Below are 14,788 nucleotides of genomic sequence, written 5' to 3'. Positions count from 1 at the left end.
TAGTTCTCTGTTTTCTTCTTTAGTAATGTCCCAGTTTATTCATATTAACCACCAAAACTTACCTTTTGTTGTGAGGGGCCAGCATGGTCTCTTACAAATCTTCTTGTGAGGAAACCTGTAAAGAAGCAAACAGAAGAGACACACACACACACATTGAAAAGAAAAAAAGAAAAAACTGGCCACTCCTCTTCTTGGCTGCACATAGTAGACCCCAAAATCACATAGCTTCTGTTACCATTCATACATTGTCACCCAGCCTTATTTTAACCCCAAGTGCTAGCTAACCAAGATAAGGTACAGTTAATACAAACATAGAGCCCCTTCTCCCTAAGGACATTACCACAGAAACTAGATAGTGCACCTGTAGAGTTGTCTTAATACCTTCAGGGAGAAACTGCTGAGCATTACCATTGTGGAACTCAGGGTGTCAATTACCATCACCCCCACACTTTCCTGTCTATTTCCAAGGTCAGTATACCGACAGCCCCCCCTCCTTTTTTAAGGCCTTTTCAATAAATAATATTACTTATCTCCTTAATGCTGGTGGGGGCAAATTTGGGCAGGCATAAACAACAGCAAGTGCCAACATCAGTAAACATTCACCTATGAATATTTTTTGACCCAGATGAAATTGAGTAAACATGAAGTTAGCCATTCCAACAAGTCTAAACATCCATCATCTTGTTGGACTTTACTAATGATATATTTAAGTTAATCTAACTCTTTTTAAATAAAACTACTATTATCACTTAAATTGAAGGAACACATTTTATTAAACTTCTGATATCTTTTATGATGTAGCAATAACAGACAATTAATTGCAGCATGATTGTCAAGTATGGCTTGACAATGTTTTTGTTCTTCATAAAGCATTTAAACAGCCATGGAGGCATGACTAATACTTTTTATGGTAGCATAGGTGAGTTTCATAGTAGTTTTGTAAGCCCGTTGAGCTAATCCAGAGGAACCCATTAAGGAGAATGTCAAAGCAACAAATTCTGCCTTAGAGAGAAGATTCACTGAATCATCAGAGTTTTTATCAAGAGGAATAGACATTTTATGAATAAATTGTGCAGGATGGTGACCTATTAAATGCTATGTGGATGGTAAGGACACAGTTATTCTGCTAAGACAGCAATGAATACCATGAGACGTTTTTGCAGGTATGTAACAATTTCATCCAAGTGAGTCAAGATATTGTAATGGGTTCTAGAAGTCCAGGATCTGACAGTACTGAATTTCCCACAGCTGGTGTACAAAAACGGAGCAACATTGTTACTAAGACCAAAGCATTTACAGAGTTTTGTGTGAGTTTACCAATCAAAGCAGTAAGAAAGTTATCTAGAGCACATTCTAACCTCATTTTAGCCAACACCTGTTGAGCTGAGGTTGTTAATGGTTTTATATCACTCCAAGTAACTGAAATTATAGTATCTTGGGTTCCTCTTTTAACATTTTTCCTCTTTTGAGGAGAATGATTATTCTCTTGTTTGGAGGGACTCTTCTCTTCCAGGGTTAAATGAAACTTAGGAATCAGCTTGTGAAGTCCCTGATGCACATTTATAATTGCTATATTTCATGCATCAAGCTAGATTCCAAACAGGAGATGTTGGCATAAGTGTAGCAGTCTATGCTTTTCCCCATGTGATCAAAGGCATACGATCATGTCATGCTGGGTCAGGTGGAGTCATATATTACCTAATTTTTTTGGTAATGGATGTTTATGAATAAAATGTCTATTCACTGCAGATGATCAATTTTGAGTATTTAACTTTATGTTGTATATTGAGCACATTAACTGTAAATAAAACAATATTTAATGCACATTAATATGAGAGAGGGTAGATCTTTGTTTCTGTTTTAAAAGGCAAGTATTAGGATACCACTCAACAAAACTTGTCCAAAAGGATTATGAGAAATTTCATGATTTAAAACTGTGTCATATTGATTAAAAATTGTGCAAAAGGATGAGATGTAAAGGGAGGGGCATTATCCACCTTTAAACAAAAGGGCCTCTAGGAGCAGATCATGCTTGGTTTCTTTCCATGCACTCTGCTGGAACAGACTTGGCAGTTTCTTTCTTTAGATTCAATTCTGTTAGTAAATTTTTTTTCTTCTGTTTTGTGTTTTGCAATATTGCATTGATAATCATAAATATTTTGAAGTGAAAAATTCATTATACTTATACTTTGTAAGTTGTTTTCTATATTTCTTATTATTTTCTATTTTCATTAATGATTTAATTTCTGGATCATTACTTTTTATTGTGGCATGCTTGGATTCTTTTCATAAGTATATCACACTTCTCTTTATATATCCTTTAGGTTTTTAATTTTTACACTATTTCACAAGTTGCTTAGACTTGTCTTAAACTTGGTTCTCCTTGATAAGCCTCTCCCATATTGGTAGAATTTCAGCTTTGCACACTAGGAATGCTTCTCTCATTTTTTCCTAAAGAATTATTCACATATACAATTTGTGCTTATTTTTATTAATATTTTTGGTCTCAATTTCACTCTCTAAACTTTCTTTAAATAGTTTTTAAATTTTTTTTAATATTTATTTTTTAGTTTTCAGTGGACACAACATCTTTATTTTATTTTATGTGGTGCTGAGGATTGAACCCAGTGCCCCACACATGCCAGGCGAGCATGCTACCACTTGAGTCACATCCCCAGCCCTATTATTTAGTCTTCTTTGAGTAATTCATAACAGGCAGTATCCTTTTTTTGTCACTTGGATTGAGCCATGCTTCTCTTTGTTTATATTTGCTGTATTATTTTTATTTGTTCACTAAAGGAGCCAACCAAAGATTACATAGTCCTTTATGGGAAAAAAGTATAAAAAACTTTTAAATAAATAAAAATAGGCAAGTACAGTGCTACATCCTTGTAATATTTGCTAATTGGGAGACCATGAAAAAGTACTTCATGTTTTAGGGAGGTCATAGAAATTTAGAAACGCATGACTCAAAACAATTTTAAAAAGGCTTGTGTTGTAGTTCAGTGATATAGAATTAGGGGGGTTAATCTCAAGCACTACACATGAAGAATTAAAAGTTGGATGACCTAAAGATCCAGAAATGCCAGTGCTAAATATGTATCCATGAAAATTTAAACCAGAAAATTGAAGAGATACCTCTGCTTTTGTGTTTAGTGCACATATTGTTTTCATTTAAAGCTAGGGACTCAATGTATGTGCCCATCAATGATTAAATGAGTAAAAATATTGTACTTATGTACTATTATTATTCAATTTTAAAAATATTTTATCTTTTAAAGTGTTATAAGAAATATATGCAGGACTTTGCATTAAGTGAAATGTAGCATGTAGAGATTAAGTTGCAGGAGCATTTGATTCACATGTGGAAGTCTGGAAATCAGAAATTTAGTGAGTAAAATTTTGCTCACCAGGTACTGTGTTTTGTGTAGGGTTGATATTATAGTCAAAGTCTCATATTTTTTAAATTTTATTGCACATAAGAGGCTCAAGAGTTTTGTTTTACCATATGGTGAGTGTATTATGTTCTTTATAAATACTATTAGAAAAAATACAATACCTTGTAAGAACAAAACTGATAATTATATGAAAAAATGATTGTGTTAATTCATTCTTTTTTGTGCATTATTTCATTCTATTTAGTCATTTTACCTTGTACATATAGTATAAAATACATGATATATTTAGGAAATAAACAAAGGTTTATTTGTCAATGGAAGAAATCATCATATCACACAAATTTAGAAATATAAAAATCAATTTATTATACTTGATTGTTATGTGTTGACTTCATCCAAGTATTATGGTCATAGGCTATGCAAGGTTTTTATAGTCTTTTAAAATGTTTTTATGAAAATTTTATAGACATATATGTGTATATTTCTTAGTAAATTTTTTGTTCATATTTCTTTTTAAGAGTCCATAGCCTCTTTACCCTTGTTGAATATTTGTGGTATTATCACTTAAAATATACTAATTATTTTCATGTTGGTATGTCATGGTAGACCAAAACCAGTTTTTGGACACTCTTTGAAAAAGCCACAAATGATTGTGTATGTTTTACATTTTTCTTATTCTACTGAGAGTGAAGGTAGCTGGTAGATATTTCCTAAATACACAATACTATCTTATGGAGGACAAAAGGCTGTGAATGATAAAAGTAACATACTTACCTTCTCTTTATTATATTACTTTTCTTAATGATGTACTCATCTTGGATACTGTGGTCTCTACAAGAATTGGGGTAATATTCTCAAGATAATTTTGTCTATACATTTTTATTAAACCGATATATTTTTTTCTTTACGATGATTTGGACTTACTCCTGATGTATTTATTTTATCTTAATTTCATGTTATGTATGCAAAATATATTTATCCCTGTCTAATAGATATTGTTGTTTTTTTTTTAATTTTTGTTTATTTCAGCCATGACTCTTCATGATACCCAAAAATATTCATCAGAAAAGGGCATAAAACATATATTTCACAAAGTGATAAGTGGGAAACATAAAAGTTGTGATCTTGACTATTTACAACAAAAGAAAATATGGAAAACTACAAGTGAGAGTGAACACCAGAAGTCATATAAAAAATCAGGCCTTGTTCACCACCAGAGAATTCACACTGGAGAGAAGCCCTACAAATGCAAAGAATGTGGCAAAGCTTTCAGTCGAAAATCACACCTTAATCGCCACAGCAGAACTCACACTGGAGAGAAGCCCTACAAATGTAAAGATTGTAGCAAGGCTTTCAGTGTAAAATCACACCTTATTCGCCACAGCAGAACTCACACTGGAGAGAAGCCCTACAAATGTAAAGAATGTGGCAAAGCTTTTAGTCAAAAAACAGACCTTTTTAGGCACAGCAGAACTCACACTGGAGAGAAGCCCTACAAATGTAAAGAATGTGGCAAAGCTTTTGGTCAAAAATCAGACCTTTTTAGGCACAGCAAAACTCACACTGGAGAGAAGCCCTACAAATGTAAAGAATGTGGCAAAGCTTTTAGTCAAAAAAAAGACCTTTTTAGGCACAGCAGAACTCATACTGGAGAGAAGCCCTACAAATGTACAGAATGTGGCAAAGCTTTTGGTCGAAAATCATACCTTGTTTGCCACAGAAGAACTCACACTGGAGAGAAGCCCTACAAATGTAAAGATTGTAGCAAAGCTTTCAGTCTAAAATCACCCCTTATTTGCCACAGCAGAACTCATACTGGAGAGAAGCCCTACAAATGTAAAGAATGTGGCAAAGCTTTCAGGCAAAAAGCAGGCCTTATTTACCACAGGAGAAGTCACACTGGGGAGAAGCCCTACAAATGTAAAGAATGTGGCAAAACTTTCAGTCTAAAAGCACCCCTTATTTGCCACAGCAGAACACACACTGGAGAGAAGCCCTACAAATGTAAAGAATGTGGCAAAGCTTTTGGTCAAAAAGCAGGCCTTATTTACCACAGGAGAAGTCACACTGGGGAGAAGCCTTACAAATGTAAAGCATGTGGCAAAACTTTCAGTATAAAATCACACCTTATTTGCCACAGGAGAACTCATACTGGAGAGAAGCCCTACAAATGTAAAGAATGTGGCAAAACTTTCAGTATAAAATCACACCTTATTTGCCACAGCAGAACTCATACTGGAGAGAAGCCCTACAAATGTAAAGAATGTGGCAAAGCTTTCAGTCAAAAAGCAGGCCTTATTTACCACAGCAGAACTCACACTGGGGAGAAACCCTACAAATGTAAAGAATGTTGCAAAGCTTTCAGTCAAAAAGTAGGTCTTATTCGCCACAGCAGAACTCATACTGGAGAGAAGCCCTACAAGTGTAAAGAATGTTGCAAAGCTTTCAGTCAAAAAGTAGGTCTTATTCGCCACAGCAGAACTCACACTGGGGAGAAACCCTACAAATGTAAAGAATGTTGCAAAGCTTTCAGTCAAAAAGTAGGCCTTATTTGCCACAGTAGAACTCACACTGGATAGAAGCCCTACAAATGTAAAGAATATGGCAAAGCTTTCAGTCAAAACTACACACTTGCTTAGGGTGCCCATCATTCATTGTTAAAAAATCTTTAGCTATATAAAATTTTAATACTCTATGTCACATTGTGATTTAATAGAATTTTAATAAAATATACATTAATAATGCTGAAGTCTTTTATTGAATCATATCAGTTTGTGAAATAAACATGCTATATGTGATTTCCTCAATTCTAAGTGTCTTGTGTTTTAAGAAACTGTATGGACAATGCAAATTAAAGTTAACATACTAATATGAATAGCAGAAGCACCACGGGAAAGATGAGAATGAAGAATTGGGAGATTCTATCATTATAGGTGTAATTTTCTCAACATCTTTTTAATGTACCTAACCCAGTATTGATACCAAAATTAATGAGCAGCCTCTTCTCATGCTGAATGTGCAAGAGGCTTTTATATAAAATGAAAACAATTGCAAAAGTATCAGAGATGCATTTTACACCATTAGTTGAAAATACAATTGATTGATCAGTATCTCATTGTGTTTGTGTTCAGTGTGCAAGAAAAATGGTTAAAAAAAATCCATGTTACAGAATAACAACTATTTTTTTTTTCATAAGGAAACTGTCAATGTCATTTTGAAACAACATGACACTAAACTTTCCCCTATCACATAAAGGAAAGCAACAATTCTGGTAAACTTCTTCATTTTATTCTTTGAATATGCCAAGTATTCTTTGGCAAACTGCCACATATATTGTTTTAATTTCACAGGTGTAAATTATATCTGGTTTTGTCTAAATTGCTACTTATTTAATACAAATTTGTTGAGAAATTAATTCTGCATTAGCTGATTAGTGAAATATAGTGAGGAATGGAAGTCATTGAAAGCTCTATGATTTGCAATCCCAGAATGGTGGGAGGAAGCTGTATATAATCATGAGAAACATTGAGTACTATTAGTATGTTCCAGATATTTATTTTCCTTAATATCCACTTTTCACATAAACTAGTGCTTTTAAATGGAGCTGACTATTAAATATCATAGGAAAGGCCATCAGAGCAATCAGAAGAAGAAATTTTAAAAATCAATCAAATCATAAACATCTGGTTGAAAGGAGAAGTGGCCAACTGTTGGATTTTAGCTTTTGACTTTACTAAATGTCCTATCTTTCTTTTGATGATGACTAAGAGGAAGGTACTTAAATAAGAGCATAACCAGAACAATATGTGGCAATTTGTTTTTCTAAAACATATGTAAAATTGACTTGCTTACTCAGAATAGAATCTAATGAGTATATTATGATATGGTCAAAAAAAAGTATAACTACTCAACATAAAGATTGGCCTTTTCAAGAAAAGAATATTAGGGTGAAAACCAATTTGGAACGTTAGTATTGAATATTTTATATCAAAGAAAAGACAGGAATATTTAAAATAGTTTTGATTATTAGATGTGTGTAAAAAATGAAAAGGCAGTGTCCAGGCCTGATGTGATGGTACATATCTGTAATTTAAAAAATCATAGAGGCTGCGGCAGAAGAATCACAACTTCAAGGCCAGCCTCAGTAACTAAGTGAGACCAGGTCTCAAAATGAATATTGAAGAAATGTGAATATATATGAGTGATAAAGCACCCCTGGTTTCAATCACCAGTACCATATAAAACAGTAGTTTCTAAAATTTAGACCCAAATCAGCAGCCTCCACTCTGTCTACAACTATGTAAAGTTCTAAAAGGAAACTAAATTTAGCCCTACCTACAACTAGTTGTCTGATATTGACCATAATCTTGAAATATGTACATAGAAGACCCTTCACATTGTATTAGGTGTTCCCATTATTTTTTTTCCAATTGCAATGGGAGAAAAATGAATTTAGCTTATGGGGCCACTTCTTTCTCTTCAGGCCTAATGAATCAAATATGAATAGGCTTTAGTGTTTAATTGATTATCATTTATGTAATCATAATGATATGTGTTCTGTGATTTCCTGCTTAATCTACATTGGACACTTTATTATTTCTGAGTATCAGCATCTGTAGAGACCACCACACCTCACTTTATTTTTTAATAGTTCAAGTCCCTGTGTTCATGCTTCATCAGTTATTATTCTCTTTTAAAAATAATTATGTGTTGCACTCTTTGTCTACAGAAAATTTATGAATGCTAAAAACCAGTAAGCATTTACACAAACTTGACTTTAAAATAGTTTTCATTGCAAAACACACACCAGAAGTAAGAATGATTTCTTTCTCTCATTTATTAGCCTTTCTGACATCCAATATCAGAACATGAATGCTGCTCATGGAGGGATGTTCTTGCCACCAAGAACAATCAATACCACTTTTTTATATCTCATTAAATGTTACTAAAAGTGCACATTTTACTGTGTTTCATATGCAGAACTTGACTTTAAATTTTTTGTGTTTAGTGGGTTTTTACTTTCTTTTTCATCACTTTGTTTTTCCTGTATTTTCTAATATTCATTTTTTTTGTGGTGAGAAAAATAGATCACTAGAATCTCCTAACTTTTGCTACATTCAATCACTTGACTACTTACTAGCTAATACCATCATTTTAAAGGTAGGACTGAGTTATTCTAACACAACTATTTTCAAGGTCCACTGCAGAATCAGCAGAACTTTATTGAGCTCTGTAGTTAGAGCCACTGTTTCTGTCCACAAACTCTGCTCCCTTTGTTTTATTTTTCTTCTATATTGAGTAACACTCTTTGAAATGAGGTATAGAAAATTGCTTTTTCAAATTTTATCATTTATGAAAATATTTTTATTTATCATTGAAGGACAGTCTGCTTCAGTTTAGAATACCAGGTTGAATACTATTTTTCCTTTAAATGTTGAAGTTATTCTGTATGTATCATCTATAAACCATCATTAATGATAAATACATGGGTTCTATTCTTGCTTTATTGAAGCTGACCATAGTTTTTCTTTCAGGATATTCTCTTTGTTTTAAGCATAGCTACTTGAGAAATTCTGTAGATATATTTAGCATATTAAAATTTTATTTTCTTTCCAGTATATACATGAAGTAACTGGATATAATATGGAAAATAATATGTCTGTTTTTAAGACACCAAAAACAGGCATAGCAGGTGAGTGAAACCATAAGCAATAAATGCAGACTGGTGAGGTAAACTTTAACTTTATTTTAAAAATTGTTTTTAATAACTGCAGTTTGATAAACAGCTGTTAAAAATTATGGGTAAAAGGGAAGTACAAATAATGAAAGTATACCACTGTGAGAAAAACTTGAGGTCTGGCAGCTGAGAGCAGACTGTGGGGGAAACTTCATGTCATAATAGGAAAGAACTCCCCACATTCCTTCACCCTCTCACTCACTTAATCTCACCAGAAACCACCAAGGCGCCCAGAATAAAAGGTTTCAAGTTCAATAGTCACACTCTCCAAGTACTAAAAGCAGTTACAATTCAACTGAACACAAAATCTTGTGTGCAAAGTTACGGGGATCTGAGACATCGTATAAAAAGTTAGGTTAAAGATGATTCTGTGTTTTTTTGTTTTGTTTTGTTTTGTTTGTATGTGTGTGTGTTTTGTTTTGAGGGTGGGATTATTCCTTGGTCACATAACCTTCACAAAGAAACTGTTATTATGATGAAGTATCAGTGACTGACCCACATTAAAAAGAGGCAAATGTTAAAAAAAATTTTAAAAGCCTAATTACAAAAAGAAAAAAAAATGTGCTGCTCTCTCTCTCTACATTTTGCTTTTTAAAGTTTTGATTTTTTTTTTTTAGCTTTTAATTTTTTTTTAGTCCTGAAAAGTAGACAGTTAAATAGCTTCTGGAAAAATTTATAACCAACTGCATGAGGGTCTGGGAAGCTGAGAGTTTGGAGCAGGGCTGGGAGGAGCAGACAGGAAGGGGTCTTTCCCTTAGTCTCTGGAGGCCAACTCTAACTAAAAAGAGACAAAAATCAATAAGTGTTTGTAAACCAGGAAATGACACAGATTATCAAGTTAGTATCAGTTATAAAAAATTCATATAATCAAGAAAATAGATAAATCATGAACAGGATTATAAAAAATACGTGTAAATTTTATTTTTAGAAGTTTGTGATACATAAAAATATAGATGAATTTTATATTTTGATTTTAAATGGAAGGCAGAGAGATATGCAAGTCATATAGTACTTCAAAAACCTTACTTCAGTTATAAAAGTATAATCAATTGATAGCTTCTACTTATTTTATTCTCCATCTTCCTTGGCATTTCACCTGAGATCACACATGTAGAGTATGACCAATAACTAAGCAAATAACTCACCAAGAAGATAGTCACGAAGTTACACTCTTTCTCAGAAAACCTCAATCAATTTCAGAGCAAAGAATTGATACAACACCTATTCATTTCCTTCTTTGGGAAAAGGTCCCTTTGTGAATCAGATAGAAGGGGAAATTGGCCAACCTGTATCAAGATGTTACTAGAAATAAATATGAGTTAGCTTCATTTAAAAGTAAACAGAAATAAAATAGCACCATTGTACAGTATCTTTCAGGGTTAGCCTTGAAAAATAAAAAAACGAAAAAAGCTCTTTCCAAAGAGTGGAATACTTGGCAGCACACTTCATCCTTAATTGCACGTGGAAAAAGAAGTTACCTCAGGTAAGAAGGTACATAAACAAATAGGAAGAAATCAAGACTTGTCAAGGGTCTAGAAGGAACTTTTGAAGACTATAAAATTTGGGGGTACAGTAAGCAGGATGGATCTCTGAGAGAAACAATGCAGTGTAAATATTCTGGGATTTCATGCTATCAAATAGCAAAGCACATACATCATGGACATTGTACAAGACAACCAAGTTGACGACTTGGCTAGATGTTTTTATCCAGCCTCGGATGATGCACAGGATGAATGAGGACTAAATACCATAGTGGTTTCCAGTCACCGCATTTTATCTATCCAATGCTTCTTCCAAATATCCAGCCAGCTAGGAGGAGAGGTCTATCTCTAGGTTCTTGTGACAGCATCATTCTTTTCATCATTCTCTCATAATAAATTAGCAAGTGGACCTCTTTTAACCCAGAAATAATTTTAACCAGAAAAACCCAAGATTTTTTTTTTAATTTTGCTTTTACAGACAATAAATCCTAAGTAAGCACCACTAATAAAGTGCCAATAGATCATGCCTAAAATTGAATCAGACCACACTTAATAAAAATAAAGATACTACTATAGGTCTATGACCATGGTATTCACTGTATTATCACCTACAAAAGAAACAAAAAGCTGCTGGCCTGGTAGAAATCTGGAACAGGTGATGGTGTTGCTGACACTTCTTAAATTTCACATCAGTATATCAGATTGTGCTACCAAGAGATAGACTACATAGATCCAGGAGCTAGAGTGTCAAAGTTGAAGAATCTTCACTCATGATCACTCTCATTAACCCACTTTGCGATTACATTGTTTATGCCATGCCTCTGCATCCTCCAGTTTCAGAAATCCTAATTATTTAAGAGGACACTTTTCCAACAGAATGTCTAACAAGATTCCAACTAAAATTTAAACTGCACGTGAGGGTTCTAAATTAAATTCTCTGTACTGAAAAAAAAAAAAAAAAAAAAAAAAGGAAAGCAAGAGGAGAAATTACAATCCTAGCTAGGTCAATTCGCTCTTGTTACCAGAAGGACATTGATTCCATGACGCAATGGAGATAAAAATCAGATGATTCAATTTGCAAACAGATGATCCAATTCTCTACTTCTTAGTACTCACTTGCCCTACAGGAATTGTAAAAGGACCAGTACAGTAGTTGTGTCTTGAGAAAGTTATGGTGAGGAGGCTTAAATGTTTTGGGGATGAGTATGAATTTCACTCCATCAGCTGAGTTGTAGAGACCAAAAGAAGTACATTTAGGGGATCTCAAATGAACAGCAGAAGAGACACAAGGTGACCATTAATTTGGCATTCAGTCTACAGAGCTGTCAAAACTGTAATTAATTGCACTATTTTTCCTTCTTTTAAGTTTTCTTCAGGAAGAGAGTCTCACCAGTACCATAAACTAAGTACAGAACTTAGACTGAAAAGTGAATTTTTGTGGTGTCACTATAGGGAACTGTGCTTTATGGTACCATTAGGACCAAATGATTCATTTCCCAGACAATTTCTGAAAGTGGCCTTTTTTTCATCAGTAGAAGAGAGTGTTTCTGACTATGACCATTCAAGGCTTCATACACCCAAGACATTTGAAACGCATGTAAATCACACTCCTTGTCTCAAGTAGGAACAAACATGAGAGGGCAAGACAGCTCCAAAATTTCACTTTCAGTAAGCCATAGCCTCTTTTGAGATTAGACTGCGACCCCAGATTCTGTGTGCCCAAACGGGCTTCCTTCCCTTTATTTTTTTTTAATTTATTTTTTTAAGAGAGAGAGAGAGAATTTTTTAATATTTTTTTCAGTTTTCAGTGGACACAGCATCTTTATTTTATTTTTATGTGGTGCTGAGGATCGAATCCAACGCCCCGCGCATGCCAAGCAAGCACATAACCGCTTGAGCCGCATCCCCAGCCCCTCCTTCTCTTTATTTCCATTGTGCTGATCTGAAGCACACTAACTTATAGACATCCAAGATGCCTAGTCATGGTCTTAATCTACCTCCTGGGAAGCCCTAATTGGAACTCAAATGCATCCTTCATCTACATCCATACTTTTTGTTTTCCAGAAGTTCTTTGAAGTCTTTTGTCACTGGAGATCACCTCCTCTTTTTATGTGGATGTTTATCTCATTCTATGCTTCTCTTTGACTGTTTCTTTAATTGTCTGTGGGTAAAATAGCCTTGTATATTTGAAGATCCAGATCTCTAAAATAGTTAGCTTAGTTCATGGGCTGATAATACACAATCAAAAATGTCCAATACATTTTAATATGAGTTTAGATCCATGACTAAAATTGGAGGAAATAAAATAGGCTTTATAACTATGTAATTCTGCACTACAAAGTTATCATTGTTTTTCACAAAGGATAAGAATTTTGGAAGATAACATGGCACCAAGAAAAAGAATCACTATTTTCTATATATAGTTGTGCTTGAAAGAGAATAATAATGTTACTATAAATTGATGATATAATATAAAACAAAAAGCTTTATGACCAAGTTCTGTTTATTTTTAACAAAATATATTTGAAGCAAAAAATACCAAATCCATGAATCTCCCCCAAATACTATAAAGAGACAGTGAATAGTATTTCTACACAAATCATGTAATTTTTATGATATTATGTAAATTGTCTACACTTAGATGTAGAAGCTAAATACACTAATATTCTCTCTCAAGGCACATTTATTTTGAAGCATAGTTCCATAAATCTGTAAATACAAATTTTACTTATTATACACAGATCAGTACCTCAAATGACCAAATACCTGAAAATAATTTCTTTCAAATATTTCTATTTCCTAGACAATAAGGTCAGCTTTAATATATCTTCTACCTTTTCAGTGACACAGAATTTTAAAATTTTAAATAAACTTCTCCTGTAGGCTCAAAATACACCATTTCACTATGGGACTAATATAATTAGTGTTAAATGTTACAAGAAAAATTCTTAGTACTTTTAAGACAGTTGTTTGAAATGAAACACTAGATCAACACAATCTTTCAAACAAAGTATAACAATGCATGCACAGCAATAAATTTGGAATAAAGAAGGTACAGACATTTATTAGCTACAGGACTTTGAAACCACATGCTTTGGACCTAAACAACAATAATTTTTCTTTGTAATTACAGCAATTTTCATAGCTGTGTGAGGAGTTTTAGGTCCATGTTTTTGTTTTGTGATCTCACGTGCTTTATTTATTCAGATGTATTAATGTAACATATGCTTATATGAGTACTTTGCAGTTATTTGCCTCCTTCTAATTATAGAATATTTTTTAGAAATTGTTGTATTCACACAGTTTCTAAATTAAAGAGCAGTCACCATGCAAGCTAGAAAATGCACAATGGCTTAAAGAACTCATCCCAGGGTCTAGCCTTAGAGTTTTCCCATAGTTGATAGTCAATAAATCTATATGGTTCATAATGTTAAAATATGTTGAGACTTATCTTGACATTCAAGATGGTCAACATGAAAGCACAACATTTAAGACTGTATGTTCCTTGAATATTATATGAAATACCGAAGGAAAGAAGATGAATGGCCAAATAAGAATTTAGCATTTATAGATTTATATTTTTAAAAAATCTTCTAGGATGTATTCTTAATTGAAAACTGATGTTTTAAGCCTATGTTCTATCCTGCATGTTTTCACTTAAGTTTTGTCTGTGGTAAAACATCAAAATAGTCATATGAAAGTAGGCACTTTGCCTATTACTTACGATTTAACTACAACTCACAGTTTGGGACTGCACATACTAATTGAATGGACAAGTGTATGACAATATCATATTTCAGGGAAAATGCCTTATATGGTGTAATAATTGTTAATACTCCTGTCTTATCCAGGAGAGTAATCTGGTAGGTAATATCTCCTACTAAGAATATAATGTTGTCCATAAGATTAATTTTCTAGCATATTTTAATTGTAGTCTCCAAGGCAAATTTTTATTTAATGTGAACAATTCTTATATTTAAGAAAAGAGAGCTATGTTAGGGCAGTTATGTAATCCTAAACACTCAAAGGAAAAAAAAGTTGAATTTCTAAAGGGTTTCTTTGCTCCCTGGAGAGAGTTCATGCCCTTCTCCTTCCTTCCTTCCCTTCTTCCTTCCTTCCTTTCTTCCTTCCCTTTTTCCTTTCTTCCTTCCCTCCTTCCTTCCTTCCTTACA

The 14,788-nt window shown here is 33.4% G+C and overlaps 1 protein-coding gene across 1 annotated transcript in view; it reads left to right on the top strand.

Annotated features, from left to right (window-relative positions):
* LOC143401644 (uncharacterized) overlaps positions 1–14,788 on the top strand; it is a 742,139-nt gene that overhangs the window by 327,301 nt on the left and 400,050 nt on the right. The window contains exon 7 of the mRNA XM_076859301.2: positions 4,599–5,930. Coding sequence (XP_076715416.2) covers positions 4,599–5,930 — 1,332 coding nt within the window. The remainder of the gene's footprint in view (positions 1–4,598; positions 5,931–14,788) is intronic.

This window comes from Callospermophilus lateralis, chromosome 6 (assembly GCF_048772815.1).
Source record: "Callospermophilus lateralis isolate mCalLat2 chromosome 6, mCalLat2.hap1, whole genome shotgun sequence".
Classification (NCBI taxonomy): domain Eukaryota; kingdom Metazoa; phylum Chordata; class Mammalia; order Rodentia; family Sciuridae; genus Callospermophilus; species Callospermophilus lateralis.
Note: the sequence above shows the minus strand (reverse complement) of the source record. Positions and strands in the feature narration are given on the sequence as shown.